Source organism: Leopardus geoffroyi, chromosome A1 (genome assembly GCF_018350155.1).
Source record: "Leopardus geoffroyi isolate Oge1 chromosome A1, O.geoffroyi_Oge1_pat1.0, whole genome shotgun sequence".
Classification (NCBI taxonomy): domain Eukaryota; kingdom Metazoa; phylum Chordata; class Mammalia; order Carnivora; family Felidae; genus Leopardus; species Leopardus geoffroyi.
In genome coordinates this window covers 103,939,340-103,957,032 of record NC_059326.1, presented here as the reverse complement: position 1 = coordinate 103,957,032, position 17,693 = coordinate 103,939,340, and the positions used below count along the sequence as shown (strand labels likewise).

The 17,693-nt window shown below is 43.4% G+C and overlaps 1 protein-coding gene across 3 annotated transcripts in view; it reads right to left on the bottom strand.

The window, feature by feature from the left end:
- GRAMD2B (GRAM domain containing 2B) overlaps positions 1-17,693 on the bottom strand; it is a 134,318-nt gene that overhangs the window by 65,447 nt on the left and 51,178 nt on the right. Inside the window, exon 1 of one of the 3 annotated variants that reach the window (XM_045487236.1) lies at positions 11,201-11,757. The exons of the other annotated variants lie outside the window; for them this stretch is intronic. Coding sequence (XP_045343192.1) covers positions 11,201-11,283 — 83 coding nt within the window. The 5' untranslated portion in view covers positions 11,284-11,757. Of the gene's footprint in view, positions 1-11,200; positions 11,758-17,693 lie in introns of those variants that run through there. 3 annotated transcript variants of the gene reach the window in all.

Genomic DNA, 17,693 nt, shown 5'->3' with positions numbered 1-17,693 from the left:
CTGAAAAAAGATCAAACTTCAAAATATTGCTGTTCTCGGGGCGCCTGGGTGGCGCAGTCGGTTAAGCATCCGACTTCAGCCAGGTCACGATCTCGCGGTCCGTGGGTTCGAGCCCCGCGTCGGGCTCTGGGCTGATGGCTCAGAGCCTGGAGCCTGTTTCCGATTCTGTGTCTCCCTCTCTCTCTGCCCCTCCCCCGTTCATGCTCTGTCTCTCTCTGTCCCAAAAATAAATAAACGTTGAAAAAAAAAAATTTAAAAAAAAAAATAAAAAAAAAAATATTGCTGTTCTCTACTCTTACTTTCCTTATGGGCAAAGGCCTTGTGTTCTTCAGCTTGGTGACTGCCATGACACTCAGGCTGGTGTTCAACACACAGAACTACTTACTCAATGTTAGTTGACAACATGAGCAAATCTCTCTGGTCATTATCAGCTGTTCAATAATCACCTTTCTCCTAGCTCATAGGCCATTTACTATTAGCTCCTCTCAGGTACTGATGAAAGGTCTGATGTTTTGTGATTTTAGTATCTGATTTCAGCCAAGGGCCTGTGACTGCTTGTAAAATTTTTAGCAAAGATTTGCATCAAAACGAGGACCAGCGTAGGAATCTACCAATTTGATGTCAAACTAGTCTAACTTCATACACTACAGAATTTTATTATGACAAGAAAGGAAAATATTCTTTAAGTTTTTTTTTTTTTAATGTTTGTTTTTGAGAGAGAGAGGCAGAGCGTGAGCAGGGGAGGGGCAGTGAGAGAGGGAGACACAGAATCTGAAGCAGGCTCCAGGCTCTGAGCTGTCAGCACAGAGCCGGACGTGGTGCTCAAACTGACGAACGTGAGATCATGAGTCAGAAGCTTAACCAACTGAGCCACCCAGATGCCCCGGAAAGGAAAATATTCTTGATAGTTCCTATGGGCTCTCAGAAGACCACACTATATGTTATGTAACACATCCAGCACCATATTTAAGTTGTTGGGATCAAATGAGGTGCTGTTTTCCAGTGAATTACAGAAACAATACAGCGATAACGAAAGCCGTCATGATGAATTTAGTTTTTCATCCTTGTTGATATACAGGAACTTAATTCACAAAACACGCTTAGGACTACACACTAGGGATTTCAAAGTAACTTGGAGGATCACAAGATCATCGTTTTCAGACGATAATCCTCAGTATTAACAATAAAAGACAAAAATTAGCCTGTTTCTAAGGTTCTTCACATTTTTTAAATCACCACACAAGATGGAAGACATCATTTGAAAAATCTAGAAGGCAACAAATATGGATATAAACACAAACCTGATATATATGGACTTAAAAAAAACACACACCAACATTTATACACAGACCAGCATCTCCATGAGTGGAGAAGAGGCATGTCAGCTACTCATGTTGGTGCCGGAGATTTCACCAACATGACACAGAGCAGTATCTGGAAAAAAGAGGAGAGAAAGCGGACAGGATGCAAGGGGGAGACACACACATTAATGGCAAATTAACATTTTCTCTTTCCTTTTTCAAGGTAACTCGGTATCTCTCCTCAGTTTTTTTTTTTCTCTTCTCTCCCCATCTCCTTACTCATTGTCTCCACCTTCAAATTTCCACTTCTGCACTTGGATCTCTTCTTTTTTAAACACATCTCATCACTACTGTGACCTGTGTTGGCGTGTTCATGTTCATTTGGTCCCAGATAGGCCCCTGACCAGATGAGGTGGCCAACATACCTATCTGCTAATATGACCAAATACTGCTACCTCATCTGATCAGGGGCCTGTCTAGCATCACCCATTCAGGAGAGGGGAACAGAAGAAATAAGAAACTGAATCAAGGGCGCCTGGGTGGTTCAGTCAGTTAAGCGTCTGACTTCGGCTCAGCTCATGATCCTGTCGTTCTTGAGTTCGAGCCCCGCGTCGGGTTCTGTGCTGACAGCTCAGAACCTGGAGCCTGTTTCGGATTCCATGTCTCCCTCTCTCTCTGCCCCTCCCCCCACTCATGCTCTGTCTCTCCCTCTCCTTCAAAAATAAATAAACGTTAAAAAATTTTAAAAAAGAAACTGAATCTGTAACTTGAGAATGTCTTAGTCAGATAACAGTTCCTCTAATACCATGGATCCATTTTGCTAAGATCCATTTAAGAAAGTTGTGTTCTGATGGAGTTATTTATCCTTCAGGGCTAAAACCGAATAAGCCACTTCATTGGTAGATAACTATTCTGCAAAGAGGTTTGAGAAAACTGTGCTCTATGAGAATACTGTTTGCCATTCACCGAACTCTCCTACTGTTTGCAGTCCAAATACTGTATGATCACACTCACAAAGCACTTCATTTCACCAAGGCCAACCTTTTTACATGCATATTGGGAGATGCATATTCTAAAACAAACCAAACCTACAAAAAGCTGGATTCTGGCCTTAAATGACAGCAGCATGGGGACACAACAAAAACCTCAGCAGGCGGTTACCCTTCAGACGAGGAAATGTAACGTGGAAGGCAGGAAGAAGGCTCTCGCTTTTCATCTTGAACAGAGGCTACACTATTTTTCTAGCCTTATACGCATATTGCTTTAAACTATGTCAACACAGATAGGGGAGATTATGGTCCAATTTCTTAGGCTCTTCTTTGTATTACTCTGTCATAAAAAAAAAAGAAAACAGTGATAAATGTCACCAGCAAAAATTTAAGAGGTTGTAAAAAATGTACCCAAGTATGACAGCCTGAGTTATCTTTGTTAGCACTGTCACATCTGTTCACATCTTTGATAACACTGCACTTTGGGGGAGTTTTCAAAATCCTAAGTATGAATGTCACCTACTATCTTCTGAAGTGTAAGGTACTGATCTGCGTTTAAAGTGCTTACAGTCTTGGGATGCCTGGGTGGCTCAGTCAGTTAAGTGTCCGACTTTGGCTCAGGTCATGATCTCATAGTTCGTGAGTCAAGCCCTGTGTCGGGCCCTGTGCTGTCAGCTCAGAGCCTGGAGCCTGCTTTGGATTCTGTGTCTCCCTCCACCCCCCCCCCCCCACCCGCCCCTCCCTGGCTCGCACGGTCTCTCTCTCTCTCAAAAAAAAAAATAAACATTAAAAAAAAAAAAAATTAAAGCACTTACAGTCTTGTTTTCCTGGATTGTGAAAGGATTTCTCTTAAAGCTATACCATATGCCCTCGTGCATTGCCGGTAGAAACATAACATAGTATGGCTGCTTTGAGAAATTTTTCCGGTTCTTCAAAAAGTTGAACACAGATTGACCATATGACTCAGAAATTCCACCTCTACGTATATAAGAAGTGAGAGCATATGTCCACACAAAGACTTGCATACAAATATTCACAGCATTATTCATAATAACCAACAACTGGAGACCAACTAAATGTTCCTGAACAAGCCAACAGATGGACAAAATGTGGAATATTCACATAGTATTGCTGAATACTATTCAGTGACAAAAATGACTCAGCTAATGACATACGCTACTTTACAAATGGACCTCAAAAACCCAAGGCTAACTGAAAGAAGGCAGATACAAAAGACCAAGGATTATATGATTCCACTTATATGAAATGCCCAGAAAAGGCAAGTTTATAGAAACAGAAAGTAGACAAATGGTTACCTGGGGCAAGGTGGGAATGGGGGTTAAACATAAATGGGTGCAGGTAATCTTTGGGGTGGGGTGTGGTAAAATGTTGGAAAACCAGGTATGACAATGGTGCACCACTCAGTAAAGTTACTGAGGTATACAGCTGGAAATGGGTACATTTTATCACCTGGAAAATATATCTCAAGAACCCTGTTAAGAATAATCTGCCTCTTGGGGCGCCTGGGTGGCGCAGTCGGTTAAGCGTCCGACTTCAGCCAGGTCACGATCTCGCGGTCCGTGAGTTCGAGCCCCGCGTCAGGCTCTGGGCTGATGGCTCAGAGCCTGGAGCCTGTTTCCGATTCTGTGTCTCCCTCTCTCTCTGCCCCTCCCCCGTTCATGCTCTGCCTCTCTCTGTCCCCAAAAAATAAATAAACGTTGAAAAAAATATTAAAAAAAAAAAAAAAAAAAAAAAAAGAATAATCTGCCTCTTGAGACATCATGTCCCATTAAGAATGTGGGAATCTAGCACACAGAGTGACTGATGATAACATACAAACCAGTTTATCTTTGAGAATGCAGTTAAGTTGCTTTTGCTTCTCTTCTAGGGGTAAATAATTAAATTTAAGTTTAGATAAAGCCCCTTCTTTCCTTTAAAAAAAATTTTTTTTTAATTAGTTTAGAGACAGAGCTCGTGAACAGGGGAGAGGGGCAGAGTGAGAGAGATACAGAATCTTAAGCTCAATGCAGAGCCGGACGCAGGGCTCAAACCCACAACTCTGGGATCATGACCTGAGCTGAAATCAAGATTCGGACCCTCAACCAATGAGCCACCCAGGCTCCCTCCCACCGTTTCCTTTAAGAACAGTCACTGATATGGCTCTGGAAGTCTCTCTCAAGGACCTTTGAAAATGTGTGAGACGCCTAGAACTGAGCATTTACAGAGTTAGAAAGATGGTGAAGGAGAGCTCTTTTAGAGTTTAACAATTGGAAAACAATGAACAATGTAAAGATGAGGAGCCATGAGATAAAAGCTCAATGCCAGGAAGCAGGATATCGAAAATCAATGGCTTGTAGATAAAAGTACTTGAACAGTAGATGGGAAAACACCAAAGCAGTAAGCAATATTTAAATATGCTGGTAAGTCACTAAGAAGTTCTCGTAGGAGAGGTTTTTAACATAAAGTAAAAACCAAGGTACCATGTTGGTTTCATGGAAGTATTGCCCCACGTGTCTTTGAGGTCTAGCTGCTGCAACAGAGGCTCACTTTTAACAGAATACTGGGGAAGAGGCGCCTGGGTGGCTCAGTCTGTTGAGTGTCTGACTTTGGCTTAGGTCATGATCTCACATGGTTTGTGAGTTCCAGCCCCTCACCGGGCTTTGCGCTGATAGCATGGAGCCTGCTTGGGATTCTGTCTCCCTCTCTCTGTGCCCCTCCTCTGCTAGCTCACTCGCTCTCACTCTCTCTCAAAAGTAAACATTAACAAAAAAAAAAAAAAAAAATAGAACCCTTGGGCTTGCTACTGTCAGAGTTAGGGCTGTTGAATTTTGACTAATTATCTTTTATGTAATCCTCCCACCCACCCCCACCCCAACGCCACAGCATGTTCCAGACGCTCAGTGGGAAAGATTGACACAGCTATGGTTATCGAGAGCTAACAACATCAGACACTGGGTGAAGTGAATTTCTTACACTTCTCATTTATAGTTGATAGCAAGCATCTATGAAGCAGTGACTTAAGTATTCCCCTTTACAGATGATGAAGGGGTGGCTTAGAGGCGTTCAGTAACTGGCCAGGGTCACACTTCCAGGAGACAGAGAAGTCAGATTTCAAATTCTACTTTCCTAGAACATGCATTCTTTCTTTCTTTCTTTTTTTAATTTTTAAAAATGTAAGTAATCTCTACACTCAACACGGGGCTCAAACTCATGACCCCAAGATCAAGACTTGCACGCTACACCAAGTGACCCAGTCAGGTGCCCCTAGAGCCTGAATTCTTAACATCTTTACGAACTGCCTCGATAGATCAGCAATTTCCGATGATAGTAACCTTTAGCCATAGGACTGATTTGATTCACTAAATTCCTTTTGCAAAAACATTTTAGACAAGAACGCTGTTTCATTTTTCTCCGTCTTTTCAAACTCAACTGTTTCACTTTAATAAAATTTTAATAGTTTCTAATGTCATAATTCTTTCTTCCTATTCCAAAGTTCATATTAAAAAGTATACCGGATAACCAGAATTACCAATTACCAGAATTGGTGACCTGGAAATGAGAATTTTAAAAAAACTGTGGGGGTGCCTGGGTGGCTCAGTCGGTTAAGCGTCTGACTTCAGCTCAGGTCATGATCTCGAAGTTTTTGAATTTGAGCCTTGTGTCGGGTTCTATGCTGACAGCTCAGAGCCTGAAGTCTACTTCAGATTCTGTGTCTGCCTCTCTCTCTGCCCCTCTCCAGCTCACTCTCTCTCTCTCCCCCCAAAATAAATAAATATTAAAAAAAATTAAAGGGGTGTCTGGGTGGCACAGTCAGTTAGGCATCCAACTTCGGCTCAGGTCATAATCTCACTGTTTGTGGGTTGGAGCCCATGTCAGGTTCTGTGCTGACAGCTCAGAGCCTGGAGCCTGCTTCCAATTCTGTGTCTCCCTCTCTCTCTGGTCCCTCTCCCCCTCATGCTCTCTTTCTCTCAAAAACAAATAAACATTAAAAAATTTTTAAAAATTAAGATTGCATTACAAATATGTTACGGGTCATGTAATTTATTATTTGAAATATGAATCAAGAAAACTTTTGCTCAGAAATGTATCAGTCATTTTAGACAGTTTTTGTAACTCCTTGAAAGTAACTTAGCCATTAAGGGGAGCCTGGGTGGCTCAGTCGGTTGTGTCCTACTTTGGCTCGCGTCATGATCTCACGGTTTGTGAGTGTGAGCCCGGGTTGGACTGTGTGCTGACAACTCAAAGCCTGGAGCCTGCTTCGGATTCTATGTCTCCCTCTCTCTCTGCCCCTCTCCTGTTCGCATTCTGTCTCTGTCTCCCTGATATAAACATTAAAAGAAAGAAAGAAAGAAAGAAAGAAAGAAAGAAAGAAAGAAAGGGAGAAAAAAAGAGAGAAAGAAAGAAAGAAAGAAGGAAAAAATAACTTAGCCCGTTAATAAATCAGATCCACAAGAGACTTTAAGAAATAAAAGTGTATCTCAGAAAATGTGTGTGAAAAACATTAGGTTAGAAATGTCTATATATTGGGAACATTACATTCAGAATGAAAAAAGTACTCAAAGGAAGGAAAGTAGGGTCTCAAAAGGAAATATGCAGCTAAATTACCAGTTCTTGGTAAGAAGGGGGCTATTTTTATTTATTGGTTTATTTTTATTTTTTTTAAGTTTATGTATTTATTTTGAGCGAGAGAGAGAGAGAGAGAGCGTGAGCAGGGGAGGGGCAGGGGGAGAGTGAAAAAGAGAAGACTAAGCAGGCTCCATACTGTCAGCGCAGAGCCCAACGCGGGGCTCGAACCCATGAACCACAAGACCATGACCTGAGCTGAAGATGCTTAACCAACTGACCCTCCCATGCGCCCCAGAAAGGGGGTATTTTTAAATCGAATATGCATTTTGGTGATGAGTAAATCTGCAGCCTTACTGCTAACACAAAGATGAGTAACTCACAGCTCTCGGGCAAGTTAATGCACCTAAAAATTCTAACTGCTACTGATAGAAAATTTGATTAAACAACTTTAACAGAGTAAAATTTCCCCTGAGATAGTCAAGCTGAACCTCAGTTATAAGTATATTATACACCTTAATTAGGGGGAATGGCGTCTCAGCCTTCCTAGCTCACTAACAGATGGTTATCGAAAGTGATTATTAGCTAGGCCCCCTGAGAAATTCAGGAAGAAAAAAATGTGATCAGAGTTTGCAATCTATTTAAGGTTCACTAATATATATGGGACTGGTGTGTGAGCTAGTAACTGTTAACAGCTTGAAATAGTACTTTGTACATAATAAATGCTCAATAAATGTTCACTGTTCATCAACAGCAATAATAGCAACAGCTAAAATCTATGGGGTTGATCACAGACTTGCAAGGGGAACATGGAGAAACAAGAGGTAAGTATGGCCAGCGATAAGGAAGGACTTTAAAGGAAGGAAATCTTGAGTAGATTTGTACAGGTATATTGAGAAAAAGAACAGAGGGGAATGCTTGAGCAAAGGAATAGAGATGAGAGGGAAAGAATGTAGGTAACTTCCTTCAGCAGTCCCTTTGGCACACCTGTTCCTTATTCTTCTGCATCATCACCTCTTAAGTCTGGAGCGGCTAGTTAATGTGATTGTTTGGATGGAAAAGATAGTCATGCTCGTGGTATTAGGAATGAAGTTGACATGATCTACATGTACTCCAATGTCCTTAAATTCCTGGCAGAGGAGACGAGGTCATGTGGGCCATCACAGATTCTAGAGTAGAGAAGTGTTCAAGTTCAGGCTCTAGTGTTAGAGTGCAGGCTCTGGACTTGAATTTAGCTGTGTCCCTACCTAGGTGCTTAAATTCTCAGACCTTCCATGTTCTTATGTGTCGAGTGGATAACGACAGCATCCGTCTCATTCTGTGTGAAAATGAATGCAAAATGTTGAGCACAATGCCTGTCACACAGCAAGCATTCTCAATAAATGCCAGCTATTATTAACTAGGAGGCCAGGTTGTAGGTGATGAGGACTATGTGGCAAGAGCAAGCCATTCTTCTCTTTTTTTAAATATTTATTTTTGACAGAGAGAGAGAGAGATAGAGAGAGCGCACATGCGAGTGGGCAGGTGGGTGCAGACAGAGGATCTGAAGCAGGCTCCATGCTGTCAGCACAGAGCCCGACGTGGGGCTTGAACTCATGAACCGTGAGATCATGATGAGAGCCAAAGTCGGATGCTTGAGTGGCTGAGCCACCGAGGCGCCCCAAGAGCAAGCCATTCTAATACTCCAAGAAGAAAACGCCCATCAGGACATCCAGATTCCAACGAGTCTGAACTTTGTCATAATTAATCTAAGTTACAAAGTTCAGAACAAAGAAGACTGGGTGCCTAAGCGTCAAAATTTTCCTACCCAAATGATTTCAAATATGGAGTGATCACCACATATATGTAACACTGATAATGTATCTACCTCCGTCTTAAAATTACTCTTCTTCTGGTACCAAAACAAGAGTTTAAAGCTCAGGAAATAGAGTGTCTCAAGTCTTTGAGTGATTCAGAAGTGACTTCAGCAGGGCTGGAAGTGACCATTTTGCAGGGAAAAACAAACAAAAATCTCCCTCAACCAAGAAAAACTTACCAAAGACTGTTGAACGGGCAAACATCCTTAACTGTGGAGAAGATTCAGTTATAGGCCAAACTTTTTATAGTAGTATCTTGTTTGAGTTTAAGGTAGCCACAGCCCCCAGCAATGTCCTCTGAGCCCTCATTCCTGTATTCCCCACCACGATGGAACCAATAGTAGGCGTTCCTGTATTTGTTGAACTGAAATGAATTTGTGAAACTAGCTGTTCCAAATGAAGGTGTGGCTGTTTGGGGCCTTCCACTTCAAGGTGGTTATGTTTATTGTCTATAAAATTATTTTCCCCAGCGTCTGAAGAGTTTGAAGTTAACAGAATTCATCTGAACAGACAACAGGCTTTCTCAATCTATTAAAACACTCTCCTCAACTGAGTAGACTACTGGGAATGCAAAGATGTAAAGACTTACCAGCGGCCGCGTGGACTTGAATCATTTTGCTTTGTTTAACTGGAACTTAGCACTGCCTGGGCTGACTTCTAGGCTAGGAGTTTACAGTCCAGATTTCTAGTCTTGCTTGGCCCACTTAACACTCCTGTCACCTCTATGAAGTGCTGTTGAGAATGCCACAATCCCTCTTTTTTTTTTTTTTTTTTAATTTTTTTTTTTCAACGTTTATTTATTTTTGGGACAGAGAGAGACAGAGCATGAACGGGGGAGGGGCAGAGAGAGAGGGAGACACAGAATTGGAAACAGGCTCCAGGCTCTGAGCCATCAGCCCAGTGCCCGACGCGGGGCTCGAACTCACGGACCGCGAGATCGTGACCTGGCTGAAGTCGGACGCTTAACCGACTGCGCCACCCAGGCGCCCCCACACTCCCTCTTTTTTAAGAGAAGTATATAAAAGAAGGATGAACTGCAAAAGAAATGTCCTTTGCTACTTTATCTCTTTCTTGGGCTTGAGTTATTAGAACAGAGTTAGGACTTTATTTTGGGGAGAGAAAACAAAAACATTTTGTGAGGGTTATACCTATGGCATTTTTTCCCCCTCAATCATCTTTTTATCGTTCATTCAAACAGGAAAGAATATCAGCTGAACTTGACAAAGCTGAGGGGCAGAAGAAAGGGCAGCCAAGGAAAGCAGACACTGGGAGAGATTATGACCAAAGCCTTTGACACAACAAATCAAAGCAGCTAGTAAAAGCTATTTTTCTTCCAAAACTTAAGCCCAAACTCCAATACACAGATGGAATATGCTTTTATAAACACCATTCTTTATGTGGAACCACACCGTGTTATAAAAATTGAGTAAATGTTGAAACAATGGAGATCACACTTTCACTGTTTTTTAGGTACCCCCAACAGGTTGGTACCAAAAAATTTTTTTTGGCTTCTTTAACAGGTTATTTATATATTTACCTTAGTAACACTTAAAGTTACAGCGACACAGAAAATAACCAAATAATGATCGTTTTCCTTTTGGAAAGAAGAATGTTTGGCAAGTACAAGCATGGAAATAATACTTCTGGATTTTAAAAACAGTAGTACAGGGAAAGATAAATAAGTTTTGTTACAGGAAGGTAATCCTTGTGATCCAAGTATCTGAGTTTCCAGTTTCTGAAACCAGAAGAGTTTCTAGGCCCAGCAATGTACCAATCCTATTATGAACATGAATCTTTTAAGAGGATAGTCATAACCCAATGTTCGAAATGTTTTACGTTATTATATATTCATTGTGCTCCTACGGCCGCTCCCCCACCCTCTCTCTCTCTTTCTCTCTCTCAAAAAAAAAAAAGGAAAAAAGAAAAGTATGTAGCGAGTTTGTGTCAAGTTCCCAAGCAAAGGCAGACAGTCCTTGAAGGGAAAGATAAAGCGTATTTCATGTTTTCTCCTACTTCTCTCACTTGAGCAGAAACGAAGGAGATGGGGAAAAGACACCCTTTAGTTCCGGATCAAATGACAAAATACACATCGCTGTGAAACTAATAACCAGATGGCATCTACGAGGTAGCTTCGTCTTCATACACGTCATGAAGAAGTAAGGAACAGAAGGAAGGGTCAGCGCTGTTCCTTGACCTGACTTAGACATCTGAATGCCTGCCCCAGACCTCCCTCGGGACAGATACCACGCCAATCGTGCTTTCGCTCCAATCCTTCACATCCCCACCAGACTGCAAGCCGCGGTCCGTTCCTCAAACGCTGCTGTGCCTCGTTCCCCACTACAGCATCGGAGAGAAAGAAGAGCCCGGACGCCCCCCGAAAGAGTTCAAGCCACGGGGCTGTCCGTCCACGGTCAAGTTCCAAGCCAAACCCGTCCCCGGCACAGAAGTTTGGGCAGAGCGCTCCCGCCCGCCCGGGCCGGACGCTACTTACTGGGCTGAGCCAACTTTGCTGTCTCTCTTCGCGAGCACTTTGGCAGGCTTTGCGTCTTCCACATCTTGCTGTAGTTCGGTCATCGGGGCCGCGGGTGGAGGGCACCTTCAGACGTCCCCTCGCGGCTCCCAGCGTCCCGGGCGCAGGCCCCGCGAGCCGCGCCTTTCCCCGCGCCCTCCGTGCGCCCTCCTCGCGCGCTCCCGGCCGCTCAGCGCATCCAGGCCGGCCCGGAGCCGCGGGGCCGCCAACCTGGACACGTCCGGGCGGCCGCGATTGGTCGGCGCCGGCGTGCGGGCCGGGGAGGGAAGGGGAGGGCCGAAGGCAATTGACAGCCTCCTGCCCCAACCCGCGAGGCCCGGCCCGAGCGCCTGCAAACCTGTTGAACTAGTCTGGCTGGGGGAGGAAGCTAATTGGCCACGCAGGTGGAACAGTTGCCTAACTAGGCTCCGTATATTTAGCCTCCTGGTAAGTTGGGCTTCCTCCCGCCCTCCTAGCACCCCCCCCACCCCAGCTGTAACCGGGGAGTTTTAAAAACGGGCGGCTTTCTACGGCTACAGGAAATGGTTCGGACTGAGCGAGGCGCTCGGTCTCCCAGATGCGCGCTGTGGGCTGCGCGGTGTCCCGGCCTAAATTATTCAGACAGGATATTGCCTCATTGGGGACTGCTCCGTCGGGGCTCCAACAATAGGTCAGTTCAGTGACAAAGGTAGCGAGACGTGGTTGTCTCTAGAGGTTGTCTGGTTAACCCTTCCCCGTTGTGGGGGTGGGGAGAGGGGTGGGGGTGGGGGTGCAGGGAGAGCGTTCCTCAAAATCTCATTAGCAACTTAGCGTCGACTGTGCCCCCCCACCTGGAAAAGGAATGCCTCTTCTTCCCGTTTTTTGGTGAGGTTTTGGCTTGCTGAGTCTGTCTCAAGGTTTGTATTTGAAACATCCTCCAGGGGCGCCTGGATGGCCCAGTTGGTTGGACATCCGACTTGGGCTCCGGTCATGATCTCACGGTTTGTGGGTTTGAGCCCCTGCGCGGACAGCTCAGAGCCTGGAGCCTGCTTTGGGTTGTGTGTCTCCCTCTCTCTCTCTCTGCCCCTTCCCAGCCCATCAAAATAAATAAATAAGTAAGTAAATAAGTAAATAAATAAGTAAATAAATATTTTTAAATATTAAAACATTTTAAAAAACCACATCATTCATTTCTTTCACATATTTTTGAGAGCTTCTAGGTGCCAGGCATCCTTCTAAACATTCCCTTATTATAACAAATAAAGTATGTGTTGGTGATTTTCTAAGTCGTTGACAATAAGAGGAATGTAAAACCTTATTGTTGGAAGCCCAAACTGACTTTAAAACAATTACAAGTGGCAACAATAGTTCATGACATGGCTGGGGGGGGGGGGGGGGGAGGGAGAGGGAAGCGATCTTTTGGCCCTGCCTGCGGCTGCAAGACCTTTCTGTTTCTTTAAACTTAATTTTTAGATTTCAGAATAATGGCAGAGACTACGGAACCATAGTGTTTTCGTTTATGTTTGTATATGTGTGTATATAGGGTGTGTGTCAAAGAAAACACCTACCCTTTCGGATAACTGCACACAGTTGGGGGATCAAGGCCTTTCCAAAGATTTCTTTTTGCCTTTTCATTTACTAGTTGTGTGATTAGGCTGAGAGAACAAAAGCATCTTTTTGTAGCCTGCTTGCTCCAAAATTGTCCTAACACTTGGAAAATAAAATAAAAATGTTTTTGTAAAATCTAGGAGAGTGGGCCTAGCAGATCGTGCCCCGTATCTCATGCGCTCTCTTTTTCTCACCTATTTTGCTGCAAAGGGCGGGTTGCTCTTCACCATTGACTCCTGTGGAAGCCTGGCTGGGTGTGGTGGGGAGGGCTTTGTGTGACCAGAAGGTTTGCAAGCTCTCTTAGGGATCCCTTCCTGGCTTTTCATGGGGACATTACACCTTCAGCCGCCAGGTCGCTTCTCTAGCCACCTCTCCTACTCATGACAGGTGTGGGCCTGAAATATAGGAGGTTATCACCGTCCTAAACTGGGTAGTACTCTTTCCTTAAATCTCAGGTGCCTTCCTAACAGCACCCACTACAATTCAGAGGAGAGCTCAGTTTTTGCCCCCAACTATTTTTTTATTGCAGTAAAGTATACATAATATTTACCATTTTTGCCATTGGCCAGCGTACATTCAGTGACATTAAATATACTCACAGTGTGTGTAAAAGTTACCACACTCTATGCCCAAAACTTTTTGTCCTATCCAACATCAACTCTGTATGCATTCAACAATAAGCCTTCCTCCCTTCCTCTGGGTCCCTGGTAACCTTTATTCTACTTTGTGTGTCTTTGAATTTGTCTGTTCTGGATACTTCATGTAAGTGCCGTCATGTGATATTTTTCTTGCTATGTTTGGCTTGTATCACTGCGTATAATGTTTTCAAGTTCCACCCAAGTTATAGAGTATCTCATCACTTCATTCTTTTTCTATGGCTGAATAATAATCCATTGTGTGTATACTCCACATTTGTTTATCTGTTGACCTGTTCATGGACACTTAACCTGTTTCTACCTTTTGGCTCTTGTGAATAATAGTGCTGTGAACGACATACAAATACCTGTTCACGTCCCTGCTTTCATTTCTTTTGGGTATATATCTAGGAGTGGAATAGCTGGTCAGATGGTAGTTACATGTTTAACCTTTTGAGATACCTTGGCTAGGCCTCTTTTGATGCATGAATAAAAACCAGTGTTGAAAGATTCCTCAGCATGGGCTTACAGCTCAATCAATGCGCACTTGGGTGCCCTCAAACTTGTTCTGTAATGTGTAGGATGAGGACTGAAAATAGTGTGATCTTAAGGGAGAAAGGAAGGGAGGGGGGTGGGTTTAGGGGCAGGTGGTGGAAATAGCAGCTAGTCCTTCCCCAGAACGGGGAAGAATTACAAAGGAGCAAATAAATGTTATTATTTTACTTAGTGATGTTTGCCTGGGTTTAAAAGACTTTGTCAGACAGCTTCATAATTTGTTTATTCGTGGGGCTATCATACAGGAAAGTGGAATGCGGTATTTAAAAGGCAGCAGCAGTAGATGATAGGGGAAATTTCACTGTAGTGTGACAAATAGAAACGTAAGATTATGTCTGAAATATATTTTAGGGGGCTCTTTGATTTTGCTCCAATAACAGACCCTTTACTTTTCTTCCTCCTAGCCTCTGGGCACCTAATTTCTTGTTACTAACATCAAAGAAGAGTTCTAGCTGTTACTTTTTCCAGTTACTTAATCAGATCCAGTAGTAAATGCCTAATCCATCACCTTTCAGGTTGCAGAAGACTCCTACTTAACGGCTTGGAATATCGATCAAAGACAGAGTCTTTTTTACATTGATCAGATACACTGTGCGTTCATAGTCTCAGGGGCAGAGTTCAAATATGAGTTTAGAGATTTGAGTGGAGATAATAGTGTAAGGTGTGGTCAAGTAATTGCCTAATTGATAACAAATGGCAGGCAATGTATTTATTAGCCAATAGAGGTACACTAAAGGATCATCACATGCCTGTAATTTCGTAACTATTGTCTGACGACATGTTTAAGAAGCTGTTGATGCTCTTACCAAGATACAAGCTGTCATAACTATGCATAATATTCAATGTATCAGTGTCAGAAGTCAAAGAAATTCATGAACACTCATCAGACCATTCCCGTTTTCAATTTAAGCTCAGTGTTCAAAGGAGAAAATGGAAAACACTGCACGAGTTCAGAAGAGAGCCCCATGGTGACACTGAAGAGTTTGATTTTAAGACTTCGAAAAAAAAGTTTTAAGAATGAAAGCTGAGAAGCATTTACTTATAGGAAGGGAAATTTGCTGATGAGCACAGCCATTAAACACTGGAATGGGAATCTATAGTAAGGCATGGAATCTCCTACTATGCACATCTTTGAGAATAATATTTAAAAAAAGTCAAATAGAATGGTTCTAAACCAGTATTTCCCAAGCCAGGTTATACTGCAAATGGGAAAACTTGAAATACTCTCTTCCTCTCTCTAGGGATGAGGCACGAACCAAGTTTAGCATCCATGTTGAGAGAAGTGGACAAGATGGTAAGGGCTTCCTGGTGTAGGGGCCAGCGGTAGCTGGGAAACACTAGTCTAAGTCATGTTCTGGGAGAAAGCAGCAGCAGTAAACAAAACTCTGCCGGTCCAATGTTCTTTTTAAAAATTAAAATACACAGGGGAACCTGGGTAGCTCAGTCAGTTGAGTGTCCAACTCTAGATTTCAGCTCAGGTCATGATCCCAGGGTTGTGAGATTGAGCCCCACCTCGGTCTCTGTGCTGAGTGTGGAGCCTGCTTAGGATTCTTCCTCTGCCCTTTTCCCTTGCTTAGGCATGCATACTCTCTGTGTCAAATGAAAATAAAAATAAAATACACAATGCCACATAATTAATACATTGAAATCGACCCCAGAGTTTTAAAGTAGATGTCTGTTTTCTGTATGGTTAATGTTACAGGTCACATGTGAAGTAAGGAAGCCCCTGAGACCATCCGGTATGTGGTTTTCACACCAGGTTCTGCGAGAGTCAGGGCTCTTTGAACTAGAGAGTTGAGGAGCCGGCCTTTCAACTAAGGTCTTCTGACAACAGCCTCCCTCTTGGCACCACTCAGATACACAGCCTCTCCTGCTTCTGCTAGACCTCTTCCTCTTAAATCTCTTTCATGTATTTGGTTTTTTTTTTTTTTTTTAAGTGTTTTTAATGTTTATTTTTGAGAGAGAGAGACAGAGACAGAGACAGAGCACAAGCAGGGGAGGGGCAGAGAGAGAGGGAGACACAGAATCTGAAGCAGGCTCCAGGCTCTGAGCTGTCAGCAGAGAGCCCCACGCGGGGGTCGAACTCCCAAACTGCGAGATCATGACTTGAGCTGAAGTTGGATGCCTAACCAGCTTAGCCACCCAGGGGCCCCTCTTTCATGTATTTGTGTTCTGTATTAGTTTCTATTTGAAGAAGGGGAAAAGTGTTGCTTGTGCCACACTGAACAAAAATTTCAAATGAAATCTACAGTCATTTTTCAGAGAAGAGCCTGAGCTTCAGAGGGTTGAGGGACTTGGCCAAGATGACAGTGATCCCTTGAGAATGAAAATTCAGCTTTCCTGAGTTTCACTGGGTAGTTGTAGGGGTGTAGGAGAGTGAGCAGAATGGCAGAGAAACGTACCTTATCAGAGAGTTTGTGGGAGGGAGATCCCAAGGACCCTACATGTGTATAATGTTTGTGAGCAAAGAACTGTTGGAGTCTAGAGCTATCTTTGGTGGCTGCATTTTGTCGTTAAATATTGCTGCATAACTACCTCAAAGTTTGTGGCTTAAAACGATAATTTAATATTTCCTCTCATGGTACGGTGGGTTGACAGGGCTCAGCTGCACAGTTCTCATAGGGGTCTCTCAGGCAGTCACTGTCGTTGGAGTCATTTAAAGACTCGATGGAGCTAGACATGCACCTCCTATGTCTGGTGCTTCAGCTGGGATAGCTGGAACAGGTGCAGAGTAGTTGAGCATTTTGTCTCCCTGCATGGCCCGCCCCGTGGCCAGGTGGGTTTCCTTACAACATGGCCATCTCTGTATACTTCGACTTTTTACCTGATGGCTGACTTCCTCCGGAACACGTGTTCTGTAATGCTAAAGGGGAATCCACAAGGCTTTTTATGAGATAGCCTTGGATATCAGGCAGCTTCAGCTCTGCTTTCTAGTGGTCAAAGGTGAGCCCCAGAGCCAGCCCACAATCAAGGTGTAAATACCTGGAGTGTAGTTTACCAGGGACCATGTCTGGGGAGTGGCTTCCACAGTGCAGATAATAGATGAGGCTCTCTGACTGGATACTTTTTCAGTGTGGATGTGAATAAATGGGCATTTGTTTTTTCTTTTTAAATGCTTTATGTTTTATTTTGTATTTGATAGAGAAAGAGAGAGACAGAGCATGAGCAAGGGAGGGCCAGAGACACGAGACAGAATCTGAAGCAGGCTCCGGGCTCTGAGCTGTCAGCACAGAGCCCAGTGGGGGGTCGAACCCATGAACCGTGAGATCATGACCTGAGTGAAGTCAGATGCTTAACCAACTGAGCCTGAACTCAGGCGCTCCTTTTCTTTCCCTTTCCTTCCTTCCTTCCTTCTTTCTTTCTTTCTTTCTTTCTTTCTTTCTTTCTTTCTTTCTTTCTTTCTTTCTTTCTTTCTTTCTTTCTTTCTTCCTTAATGTTTATTTATTTTGAGAGGGGCAGAGGATGAGAGAGAGAATCCCAAGCTGGCTCCATGCTGCCATCGCAGAGCCCAGCACTGGACTCCATTGAATGAACTGTGAGATAATGTCTTGAGCAGAAACCAAGAATCTGACGCTTAACTGACTAAGCCACCCAGGAACCCCTTTTCTCTTTCTTTCTTTCTTTCTTTCTTTCTTTCTTTCTTTCTTTCTTTCTTTCTTTCTTTCTTTCATGTTTATTTATTTTGAGAGAGAGCATAA